The sequence below is a fragment of the Mus caroli genome, chromosome X (genome assembly GCF_900094665.2).
Source record: "Mus caroli chromosome X, CAROLI_EIJ_v1.1, whole genome shotgun sequence".
Taxonomy (NCBI): domain Eukaryota; kingdom Metazoa; phylum Chordata; class Mammalia; order Rodentia; family Muridae; genus Mus; species Mus caroli.
Genome location: NC_034589.1, coordinates 130,782,796 through 130,796,166, shown reverse-complemented (window position 1 = coordinate 130,796,166; position 13,371 = coordinate 130,782,796). Strand labels below are relative to the sequence as shown.

General features: G+C 39.1%; 1 protein-coding gene across 6 annotated transcripts in view; it reads left to right on the top strand.

Moving 5' to 3' along the window:
• The window catches only part of Acsl4 (acyl-CoA synthetase long chain family member 4), a 73,655-nt gene extending 62,683 nt beyond the window's left edge, over positions 1 to 10,972 (top strand). For 4 of the 6 annotated variants that reach the window (XM_021152849.2, XM_029473008.1, XM_021152851.2 and 1 more), the window contains exon 16: positions 8,110 to 10,969. In XM_021152849.2, coding sequence (XP_021008508.1) covers positions 8,110 to 8,267 — 158 coding nt within the window. In that variant the 3' untranslated portion in view covers positions 8,268 to 10,969. Of the gene's footprint in view, positions 1 to 8,109 lie in introns of all 6 variants that reach the window. The other 2 variants (XM_021152848.1, XM_021152850.1) reach the window with 2 other exon arrangements.
• The last annotated feature ends 2,399 nt before the right edge of the window (positions 10,973 to 13,371 follow it).

Genomic DNA, 13,371 nt, shown 5'->3' with positions numbered 1-13,371 from the left:
TATGCTGGTACCAATTTGTCAGGGTTTCTATTCCTGGACAAAACATCATGACCAAGAAGCAAACTGGAGAGGAAAGGGTTTATTCAGCTTACACTTGCATACTGCTCTTCATCACCAAGGAAGTCAGGACTGGAACTCAAGCAGGTCAGGAAGCAGGAGCTGATGCAGAGGCCATGGAGGGATGTTCTTTACTGGCTTGCTTCTTTCTTGGTTGTAGGACGGGCCAGGTGCAATAACTTATCTTGCACAGTCTGACAAACCAGCAGTGACTTTCACTGAAGAAAATGCCAAACAAGACAATACTGATGTTTCTCAAGGCCCACCAATAGTTTCTTCTAGATCTGTAACCAGACAAACTTTTGACATCTTTTTTAACTATGCGAGCTTCTGTATTAAACCTAGAATCTCCACTCAGAGGGCCCATGTCAATAAACTCAGCCTGCTCTAGTTTTATGTTCCTTCCACCCTCATCCCACACCCTGAAAATCCATTCCCACACATATTCGCCAGGTTTCTGCTCGAAAGAATTAGCGAACTCATTAAGCTCCTTAGCAGTGTAGCGCATTTCCTCGTGGACTACACTTTCTACCTCCCCCCTAAGGAGCCTGTTTTGCTTTAAGTCTGGTTACAGACTGGAATCCATAGCCACTATGCCTTAAGATCTCCATACCAAGATCCAGATCAGAAACTTCTATCTCCAAGCTGATAAGGGTCACCGGTGAGCCTTCCAATTCTGGATTGTAGTTCATTCCAAATATAGTCAAGTTGACAACCAGGGATAGTCACTACAGTGACAGTCAGTTGTTGGAGTCACCCATTACTATTGTGCTGAGGGTTAATCTGACTTTACATCTACTAATATTTTATGAAATTGGGTATGTGTATATTATGGGTATGTATGTTTTGAATTGGAGCATCCTCTTGCTGAATTATTTGCTTAGTTGTTATAAAGTGACTTTTTAAATTTTTTTTTGTTATTAGGTATTTTCTTCATTTACATTTCAAATGCTATCCCAAAAGTCCCCCATATCCCCACCCCCCACTCCCTTAACCACCCACTCCCACTTCTTGGCCCTGGCGTTCCCCTGTACTTCTCCCTAGTTTGAGTTTGAAGGTTTTTTTTTTTTTTAATTGTTGTTTACTTTCCCAAGGAGAATAGGAAATTAATTATTCTGGAGGAAAACATCAGTGGTCCTGATCCTGGACCATAGATTTAAGTTGCCTCAGCTATATTCAAATGAGGTAACATTTTTAAAAAATGAAGTTCTATTGTAACAGAGCACAAAAAGTCATGAATGAAAACACTTTTCAAGTGTATAATGAGTACATCAGGCAGATTCACAGCAAAGTAAGGAAATCTCTGCTATAGGCCTTTGGTTTGGTGAAGGCTACAGGTCTCTTTACATATTCCAAAGGATTTACCTATAGTTGTCCGGATGTCAGGTCACACAAAGAATTGGGCAATGAACAGCCATTAGGACAGTGACATCTCCTGGGTTCTTAGTTTCTGCTGATACTTGTGTGTTCATCCATATTTTAAAAGGGACTACTTAAAAACACTTGAACAGTGCTCAGGGCTCCCTGCCCTAGGCCTTCCATTGAGGACGCTTGGCATCCTTGCTGGTTGGCAGGTATTTTAGCCTTCTCTGAGTCAGTTAGCAGTGGTCCTTTGGTTTTCTTCTCTAGATTTAAGTGAACTTTCCCACCCACGCCTTTTCCTCATTTCATTTACTTCATTGTAGTTAATGAGTTTGTCATTAAAAAATATTGAAGTTAGCATCTCTTTATGTATCCCTGACTAGCCTACAGCTTACCAATTAAAGCAGGATATCCTGAGACTTGGAGTGATCCTCTTACCTCTGGCTCCCAAGAAAAGTTATTTTAGGGTATTTATGTCCTAGGAGCAGTAGAGAGGAGCCTAGTATTTCCCTATATCAACTTTCTTTTTTCTTTTTTTCTATGTCAACTTTCAAACTGTTTACATGTTTTTTTGATTTATCATTTTATTTAAACGATGAAAGTAATAATTTTCTTAACTACTAGTTAGCTGTAATCATGAAAAATTGGACAATAAAGAAAGTTATAAGGAAGTAAGTTAAAGTCCCCTGGCTGGAGTGACCTCTGCTCGCCCTCTGCATCAACTCCACTTGTCAATATCACCAGCGGTTTCTTAATTCACTAGCTACATAATTTCATCATCATCTTTAATTCCTAGTTTTTTTTTTCTTCAGAAAATAAATATTTAACCTGTTCTATTTTTAGATGAATAGTACTTCCCACCCCCCTTAAAGAAACATCTTTTCTACAAAACTATTTTCTTGAGTGACAGTTTTGGCTTGTGTGTATGTATGCATGTTCAGGTGAGTGCAGTTCTGCATATAGAGGATGGAGCTCATTCCTTGGGGACCATCTACTTTGTTTCCTTAGCTATTGCCTGACTCTCCCTCCCCATCTCTGAGATGCTCAGCTTCTCATGTAGATGTTAGGGATCAGGCCCAGTCAGTCCTTCATGCTTACGAGGCAAACAGGTTTGCAACGGAGTCATCTCATCAGCCTGTGTGTAATTTTCTTCTTGGTGTGAATTCTTAGATGTGGAATTTGGGGGTCAAAAGGAAAGTGTATTACAGAAGTCTTTGTTCCCCTCTCTTTGTCAAAATGGTTCTAATTTCATCGGGAAAGCTACAATGGCTTTTATTTCTATCATAGACATTTCCTTAGTAGTGATGCCAAATTCTTCTTTTACTTCAAAAGGCAACTTAGATTTCACCTAGGTTTTAAAATATAGTTTATAACAATTTTTCCAACCTCAATATCTTAATTTCCCAAGAACTTTCTGAACCCTGAGCACTCTAAATATTTTAAATTTCAAAGTCCATTTTCTGATTATTCACATTGTAAAGGTGCTTAGGTATGTAATGCTTTCTTCGGGGTAATTTTATTATTTATAAATAAGTCTTATGTTACTGTCCCCAGGCTCCCAGAACCTTGTTTGATACATGTTCTAATTTTTCTTTTAATATGGTATTTCATAAACTATTTCAGAGCCGGGCGTGGTGGCGCACGCCTTTAATCCCAGCACTTGGGAGGCAGAGGCAGGCGGATTTCGGAGTTCGAGGCCAGCTTGGTCTACAGAGTGAGTTCCAGGACAGTCAGGGCTATACAGAGAAACCATGTCTCGAAAAAAAAAAAAAAAAAAAAAAAAAAAAAAAAAAACTATTTCAACCAGTAACCTGCCCACTGGAGGCATCCCCCCAGTTATCCTTAGTTATTGAGATGCTAATATCACTGTGTATTTAGCTGTATGAAGATAATTAGGGAATGTCAAGCTGCATTGTAATTGCATATAGAAAGCAGAAGAAAAATCCCAGGAATCACTAGGCTCCTACAACTTTCCTGTTCTTGGAGTGAGATATGTAATTAAAAAATATATTATTTGGATACTGAATGATAATCATGATCCTGGAGCTCTGGGAAATCTAGCTCCTTTCTTCTGCCGTGGTATACACAGACACACACACACACAAACACACTCACACAGACCCAGACACACACACATTCACACACACACACTCACTTTAAAAACAGCAACAGCAAAAACATAGATATGCTGCCACCTGCAGGATCGCCTTTATAATGTTCAGGTTTATTCAGAGAGAACTGGTCTTCCATGAGTACTGACATACAGGCTTGCAGGAGTGACAAGCCAAAGTGAGAGACAGCAAGACCAGCTAACACCAGAGATAAACAGATGGTGAAGGCAAGTGCAAGAACATAAGCAACAGAAACCAAGGCTACTTGGCATCATCAAAACCCACCTTTCCCACACGGTGAACCCTGGTTACCCCAACACACAAGAAAAGCATGACTCTGATTTAAAATCACATCTCATGATGATGAGAGAATAATTGAAGAATGATATAAATAACTCCCTCAAAGAAATACAAAATAACACAGCAAAACAGGTAGAAGACCTTAAAGAGGAAACACAAAACATCCCTTAAAGAATTTTAGGAAAAAACAACCAAACAGGTGAAAGAACTGAACAAAAGCATCCAGGATCTAAAAATTGAAATAGAAACAATAAAGAAAATCACAAAGGGAGACAACTCTGGAGATAGAAAACCTAGGAAAGAGCCCAGGATTCATAGATGTAAGCATCACCAGCAGAATACAAGAGATAGAAGAGAGAATCTTAGGTGCACAAGATATCATAGAAGACATTGACACAACAGTGAAAGAAAATGCAAAAAGCAAAAAGCTCCTAACCCAAAACATCAAGGAAATCCAGGACATAATGAGAAGACCAAACCTAAGGATAATAGGTATAGAAGAGAGTGAAGATTCCCAACTTAAAGGGTCAGTAAATATCTTCAATAAAATTATACAAGAAACTTCCCTAACTTAAAGAAAGAGATGCCCATGAACATACAAGAGACCTACAGAACTCCAAATAGACTGGACCAGAAAAGAAATTCCTCTCGTCACATAATAATCAAAATACCAAATGCACTAAACAAAGAAAGACTATTAAGTGGATGCACACAGTCAGCTATTGGATGGATCACAGGGCCCCCAATGGAGGAGCTAGAGAAAGTATCCAAGGAGCTAAAGAGATCTGCGACCCTGTAGGTGCAACAACATTATGAACTAACCAGTACCCCGGAGCTCTTGACTCTAGCTGCATATGTATCAAAAGATGGCCTAGTCGGCCATCACTAGAAAGAGAGGCCCATTGGACATGCAAACTTTATATGCCCCAGTACAGGGGAACGCCAGGGCCAAAAAGTGGGAATGGGTGGGTAGGGGAGCGGGGGAGGGTATGGGGGACTTTTGGGATAGCATTGGAAATGTAATTGAGGAAAATACGTAATAAAAAAAAATTTAAAGAAAAGAGAAGAAAAGAAAGACTATTAAAAACAATAAGGGAAAAAGGTAAAGTAACATATAAAGGCAGGCCTATTAGAATTATACCAGACTTCTCACCAGAGACTATGAAAGCTAGAAGATCCTGGGGAGATCTCAGACAGACCTTGAGAGACACAAATGCCAACCCAGATTACTATACCTACCAAAATTCTCAATTACCATAGATGGAGAAACCAAGATATTGCATGACAAAATAAAATTTATGCAACACACTTTTACAAATTTACAAATTTACAACCACACTTCCAGCCCTTCAAAGGATAATAGATGGAAAACACCAACACAAGGAGGGAAACTACACCCTAGAAAAAGCAAGAAAGTAATCTTTCAACAAATCCAATAGAAGATAAACATGCAAACATAAAAATAACATCAAAAGTAATAGGAAGCAACAGTCACTATTCCTCAATATCTCTTAACATCAATGGACTCAATTTCCCAATAAAAAGACAGCATTTTGCTGCATACAGGAAACACACCTCAGTGTCGAAGACAAACACTACTTCAGAGTAAAAGGCTGGAAAGCAATTTTCATAGCAAATGATTCCAAGAAACAAGCTGGAGTAGACATTCTAATATTGGATAAAATCAACTTTCAACCAAAAACTCATCAAAAATGATAAGGAAGGACACTCCACACTCCATACTCATCAAAGGAAAAATCTACCAAGAAGAACTCTCAATTCTGAACATCTATGCTCCAAATCCAAGGGCAACCAGAATCCTCACCTGAGGAATACCAAATGGCTGAGAAGCACCTAAGGAAATGTTCAACATCCTTAGTCATCATGGAAATGCAAATCACAACAACCCTGAGATTCCACCTCACACCAGTCAGAATGGCTAAGGTCAAAAACTCAGGTGACAGCAGATGCTGGCGAGGATGTGGAGAAAGAGGAACAGTCCTACATTGTTGGTGGGATTGCAATCTGATACAACCCCTCTGGAAATCAGTTTGGTGGTTCCTCAGAAAATTGGACATAGTACTACCTTGAGGACCCAGCAATAGCATTCCTGGGTGTATACCCAGATTTATAATAGCCAGAAGTTGGAAAGAACCCAGATGTCCCTCAACAGAGGAATGGATACAGAAAACAGTGGTATATTTACACAATGGAATACTATTCAGCTATTAAAAAGAATGAATTTATGAAATTCTTAGGGAAATGGATGGAACTAGAAAATATCATTCTGAGTGAGGTAACCCAATCACAAAAGAATATACATGGTATGTACTCACTGATAAGTGGATATTAGCCCTGAAGCTAGGAATACCCAAGATAGAATTCACAGACCACATGAAGCTCAAAAGAAAGAAGACCAAAGAGTGGATACTTTGGTCCTTCTTAGAAGGAGGAACAAAAAAAAAATCACAGGAGGAGTTACAAAGAGTGGAGTAGTGACTGAAGGAAAGGCCATCCAGAGACTGCCCCACCTGGGGATCCATCCCATATACAGTTACCAAACCCAGACACTATTGCTGATGCCAAGAAGTGCTTGCTGACAGGAGCCTGATATGACTGTCTCCTGAGAGGCTCCACCAGTGCCCGACAAATACAAAGGGGGATGCTTTCAGCCAACCATTGGACTGAGCACAGGTCCCCCAATGGAGGAGTTAGAGAAAAGACCCAAGGAGCTGAAGGGATTTGCAGCCCCATAGGAGGAACAACAATATGAACCAAACAGTACCCCCAGAGCTCCCAGGGACTAAATCACCAGCCAAAGACTACACATGGAGGGACCAATGGCTCCAGCTGCATATGTAGCAGAGGATGGCCTTCTCAGTCATCAGTGGGAGGAGAGGTCCTTGGTCCTGTGAAGGCTCAATGCCCCAGTGTAGGGGAATGGCAGGACAGGGAAGTGGGAGTGTATTAGTTGGTGAGCAGGGGGAAAGGGGAGGGGATAGGAAGGTTTCAGAGGGAAAACCAGGAAAAGGGATAACATTTGAAATGTGAATAAAGCAAATATCTAATAAAAAAAATCAAGCTCACATGCTTGGGTGTCTGGCCTTTAGAATTGTTATAATGAGATTATGTTAATATATACCTTGGGGCATTGTAAGAAATAGGGTAATATGATTGAATACCCTGTTCTCTTTTTATTATTGATACTTTTATTTTACGACAGAGTCTATGCTCAGACTATGTAGGCTTGGTTAGCCTGGAACTCACAGAAATCTACCTGCTTCGGCCTCCTGAATGCTGGGATTAGAGGTATATGCCACCCTCCAGCTACTTCTATGTTCTCAATTTCTTATATTTCTCCCAACATATACTGACTTGTGTAACTCCCACACAGTATGTACTGTGTTCACTCTTACACTCTTTAAGCACTATTATTACACCAAATAAATACCATGTTGGTTCACATTTGATCATATAATACAGCTTTTAAGGAATATATTTTGGCAGTCTTAATTTTTTAAAAAAAGATTTATTTATTTATTATATGTAAGCACACTGTAGCTGTCTTCAGAAACTCCAGAAGAGGGCATCAGATCTCATTATGAATGGTTGTGAGCCACCATGTGGTTGCTGGGATTCGAATTCAGGACCTTCGGAAGAGCAGTTAGTGCTCTTAACTGCTGAGCCATCTCACCTGCCCCCGGGAGGCTTAATTTTGTATGGAATGACTTAATAGATTTGTATGAATTTATTGAGGACTCTTGGTCTAGTTCATAGCTGACAGCCAGGAAAACAACGACCTTTCATGGAGCCTGCCTTGTAGTGGTTGAGACACATCAATAATATGTGTGGAGGGAAATACAGGCATGGAATGAAGTGTGCTCATAAAATATGAAAGTGTGTGTGTGTGTGTGTGTGTGTGTGTGTGTGTGTATGATGACAAAAAAAAATCTAGTCTTTTTTTGTTACAAATGGAGGAATTCTGGATGTTAGTAGACACCTCTGGATGGAAAACCACTCCAGGCAGAGAACAGTGATATAAAGGTTCTAAGAGGAAGATGGGGTGTGTGTGTCTGTGAGCAAAGCTGCCTATTAGTGTGCATATTGTTAATTGACATACCAATAAATAAATAAACTTTCTTTTATTGCATCACCTAGGTCATCAATTCTGAAAATTCTATGTTGGATTCATTGTTTTCTAACCCCCTCTCTTTCTCTTCCTTTCTTCTTCTTTCCTGCCTCTATCCTACCATTCTTTCCTTCTTTTTTTTTATTTCAGTGAAATTGGAGCGATTTGAAATTCCGATCAAGGTTCGATTAAGCCCAGAGCCATGGACCCCCGAGACTGGTTTGGTAACAGATGCCTTCAAGCTGAAGAGGAAGGAGTTGAAGAACCATTATCTTAAAGACATTGAGCGAATGTATGGGGGCAAATAAAATGCGGCTCTCTGATTTCCATTTACACAGGAGGTGGCCTGATGGTTTTTAGTTCTAGAGTTTAAGCCTTTGTTGATCTCCTTGTTAGAATGTAAGATGTATTTTCTAAAGACATGAAACAAAAACAACCAAAAGTCGTGAAAATAGTTGAGTCTACTTTAACTTGCATAGTCCTAGTGAAGTTGAGATCGCAAAGACATTTCCCTTTAGCTGTGTTATTAAGTTTAGAGCAGAAATTCTGTTTTTTTAAAAGTAGCCTTATATACCCTTGTTTTTATAAAGAGAAGATACTCAATGCTAAAGTAAAGAAATTGGACTTGGAATAGATAGAATTGAAGAAATTTACAGCTTCCAGCGTCTGTGTCTTCCTAGTTCAGAAGTTTCTATAATAATCATGACAAAATTACGTATTAACACTACTCAAAGCAGAGGTGGGTGCCACCAGGCTTTGAAATCCTCTTCCAACCATTTATCTTGAAGGGACAAAAATCAGTCATATTCTATGGAATCAGTATCTTAGAAGGTATTATCTTAAGATCATAATTGTCATGTAGGTTAGACATAGACTCGTTGCAATATTGTGAATAATTACAGTGCCTGAAGTTAAGACTAAAACAACACACACCTACCAAAAATATCTCATAATGTATTTGAAGGGAAGCTGAACTGCTCCTTTGGATGTCTGAGAACTAAAGTCAGCATCTGTAATTATTTAAATGTCTTAAAAGGAATGTTCACTTTTTAAAAGTGACCTGTGTGTAATGTGGTTAAAGACTGAGACCAAGGGGAACGTGTTAGAAAGTCAATCAGAATTCAGCAAGATTCATTGCCTTTCTGTTAGAACGCTGGTGAATCCTAAGCATTCAGAGTTAGGATCCTTGTGTAGCACTGAACCTGGGAAAGAGATTTAGACTCGGAATTTGATAACAGGGCTTGGTTTTCAAATGTGTTTGTATTAAATTACATTTGTAATGTATGGTCTGCTTGCTGTTGCTGATTGATTGTTGATCAGTAGTGTGCATTTCAGAGAGCCTTTCATTTCGCTTTAATTTCAGCAAAGCGGGTTATATGATACATGACTTCCTCAAAATCTTGTTCAAACCGACGGGTGATTAAATGTCTTGGATGAGCCTGGGGAAGTTCAAGGGAAGAAAACACTGTTACCACTTTTCCTGTTTGTGAAGAGTTTAGAAACTGGAAATGCTAGATTTGGGAGAAGGGCAGAGTTACTTGATTAAGGACTGTCTGTGAAGTAACTTGGAGTGTGAGTTTCTTTTTGAATCTTTAGCTAAAGTCTGGAATTATATATTCTTGATAGATATTCGCACTTGAACCATAGTTACTGTAAAAAGCAAAAATTCTTAATACTGTTATTCTTTGCACTTTTTCATAATCATTTTATACACACACACGCACACACACACATATACAAGTGTGTATGTGTGTATATAATATATATATGTTGCTTCCATTGCGTTGTACAGATGTGGGCCACCACTACAACAAAATGAGTTCTTTGTGCTCTAAAATATTTATAAAGAAATTATTTAAATGTTATGTATATGGTGGTAATAATGAAAAAAATCATCTGGTATTATGAGCAACAGCGAAGGTTTTTGTAAAAGTTTCTTTTCAGTGTTCTGCAAAATAAAATTCGAGGCAAGTTTTCCCTGAAGTTATATGTGAGTATTCTCATGCTACCATCTTGCCTTTGAAGCGTGAAAAGACATTAATTATCAAGTAGACTACTATTCAGCTTCTACGTCCTCCTAGTGCACTGTTTATCCTTAAAGTTTTTTTTTTTTTTTTTTTTTTTTTAAGGCTTTTCCAATATATGTATCCCATTTGGAATGGTGATCTTAAAATGTGAGTGCATGCATACTATCTTATTTAAGATACTTGCACCCCACCCACTCCCATCTCCCAAAGCTGGAACACTGCCAACTAGGTCCTTAAGACTCACGCAATTAACACAAGGTTGGGTGCTGCTAATTCTTCATGAAAATCCAAACATGTTAAGGGACCAGGGAGATGCCACTGCCCCCCTGACTTTTCATCAAAAGTAGACATGTTTATGTAAACAGAACTATTTTCCATATTCATAGTGACTTTTTAAGTATTTGAGCCTAAAGATTTTGATCTCCATTTTTATACCTATTTAAATTGTTCACAGTTATTACATGTCAGCCATCAAATAAAGCTGCGCTTACTATTGATTATAAGTGTGTGCATTTCTAAGTTGAACACTCATGATTTTTGCTTTAATTACATGAAAGGGTTTTATTTCTTTGATATTTGTACTCATTCTTTTTTTTATATAGACTGAAGATATGATTGATTTTTAAGAAATGAAATACAAATGAATGATTCATAGAGTCCAAAGCAAGGGAGAATCCTGTTACTTTATTCATAGAGACTGACTAGTAATCTTTGGCTATATTTTCCTGGTAGCATATGACAAATGTTTCTACAGTGAGAAGCTGAGAACAGGTTAAAAGATTGTGTGGCGTTTGGGAACTGGAGAGATACATTTTAATTTTGAATGTAGTTACAAATTTTATATTCATATTTGTATTTTCTGTTAAAATGCACGATTGTAGGATTGTTCCTTAGATTTTTGTGTTGACTCTTGAAAAGCTTTCTTTGTTCTTATTTTTAAGTTTGCACTTGAATCTTATAAAAAATAAATCCACCCATGTTATCAAGCCAATTTGTTTTTTCTTATATATCAATATAAAAAAATCTATAAGTTTGAATGTTACCTAGGCTTTCTAAGTAGTGCGCTTGGATATCTGGAATTAAGTGGTTAACTTACCTTTTATAAATTGTATTTATTACGTTGGTTTATTTGGATTCAGAACTATTATTTTAATACAGTGAGTTGAATATCTTGTAACATGGAAACTGTGGGACAAGGCATAGTTAGGGTGTAATTATTGGTAAATTCTAATAATTTTAGGCTAATGTTTACATATACATATATACATATATAGTGTGTGTGTTCATCTTCATACACCTTATATGTATATATGTATATAAGGTGTATGAAGATGAACACACACACACACATACACACACACACACACACACACACACACACACACACACACACACACACACACACACCTCTATTTGTAACTCTGCTAGGTGACTTTGGGCATTACTCAAATGTAGCGTCTAAAATTTTATTTCTTATTTAGTGCTAAGGATGGAAAATAGGGTCTGTCTCTCCTCTCTTTGGTGGGAAAGTTCCTTTATAGCCCAGGTTGGCTTCAAATGTAGAAGCCTCTTTCAGCCTCTCATGTGCTTGGCTTAGAGGTGTACACCACCACATATAGCTAAACCTTTCTTTTTCTTCCAGATAGGGTTTCTCTGTGTAGCACTGGCTGTTATAGAATTCACTCTATAGACCAGCCACCTGCCTCTGCCTCCTGAGTGCTAGGATTAACCCCCCTATCTCCCCATCCCCAAACATTTTAAAAGAGAAGTACAGCATAGCACAGCACTGGACTGCTTTAGGAAACAAAACCAAGCTCCAAACCTATTTGATTTCCTTTGTTTTAAGTCACACCACTTCAGAAGTATACCCAAGCCTGGCAGAACTTGGAAAAGGCAGAAGACCTTTTGTAGTTCAGTATCTGTTAACACTTTTTGGGAAAACCTCCAGTATTAAACCAACTTAAAAGAGGCAAGAGTGAATCTCCTCAAATTTTGCTGGTAACAAGGAGTATACATTCAATGCTAACAGCCTTGGGGCTGTTAGCATTGAATGTATACTGTCTTGTAACCCCAGAAAGGTACAAGAGATTCCATATGTACCCGAGATATTGATACCCTCTACCTTCAGAGTGGCCCAGACTCCTGGCAGCTTGCATTCTTACCCCCTTTTCCCAGGGGATATATTTTTATTATCTCGTGTATTGAGCCATTAAAAAAAAAAAAAAACCAGTTGAAAAGCATGGTAATGTATGGTCTGTGGTCCCAAGCAGGCTGTCATAGGCTCTTGGCACTCTGCTGGTCTCATATACTGTTACATCTGTGCTGGCCACACAACATATATAAGGGAAAGTAAGACTTAGGCTGAGTTCAGCGTGGGTAGCCTGGCATGTTAAAGATTTCAGGGGAGGGGTACCATCAAACCTGCCCATGTTGTGTCCTTGGCAGTTTGGAGAGCAGCAGAGGCAGCCAGAATTGTTCATGTTTTGAGGCAGTGCCAAATGATCAAGGCCCATCACAATTTAACATACTGTTGGCTGACTCGGGAGCCACTGAAGCATTACTGTCTAAGAACAAAGTCCAAATCCAGACTGATGGCAGTTGACACAACTAGTTTTCATTTTCTCTCAGCATTGAGCAGGAACAATTTCTCTCATGGTGTAGGGCCTGATTTCAATCATCCCTAAATGTTCCTGGGTCATCTCCCAACTCAAAAGCACTCGGAGATTCCGGCTTACCGCAACGCGGAGACTTTCCCGGCTGGTGTGGGAGTGAAGGAAAGTGAACTCTGCATGTTTCTTGAATGTGTCAAGTGTTGGCAGGTTCTCTAAAATCCTCTGTCCACTACCTTCACTAACAGGACCCAGGAGGAAACAGATGACCCAGAATCAGCTAGATCACTCTCTGCTATCTGCCAAGTAGCTGGCACCATCTTTTGGAAGTTAAGAGTTTCCATTCGCAAGTCCATTGGCTCAGTTCAAGAGCCAATGTCTTTTGTCTTTCTTCATCACCTGCTAAAGCAAGCAAAAGAGTACAGTGCCTAGAGCTAGGCTGTAATCTTACACTACCCAGGGAAACCTGTGGGCTGCCTTTTTACTGGCTGGGTTAACACCAGGGAAGGTAATTAACTTTCTAAACTTCTCAAATTTGTAAAGCAGGTGTCTTAACTAGTACCTACCCCCCCCCCCCCCCGGTCAGCATGGAGATTCTAACGCCTAGATTTTGGCAAGAGTTGAAAGTGACTGTTCCAGACTGGTAAAGCTTAAAGCTCACACTTCCCCCAGGTTCAGCAAGAAGCCTCCCTCCTGGCTCCACAGCACCACAGCCTTACTGTTGAGAAGGAACTAACCCCAGCCACATACACAGTGTTCTGAGCCAGGCTATTGCG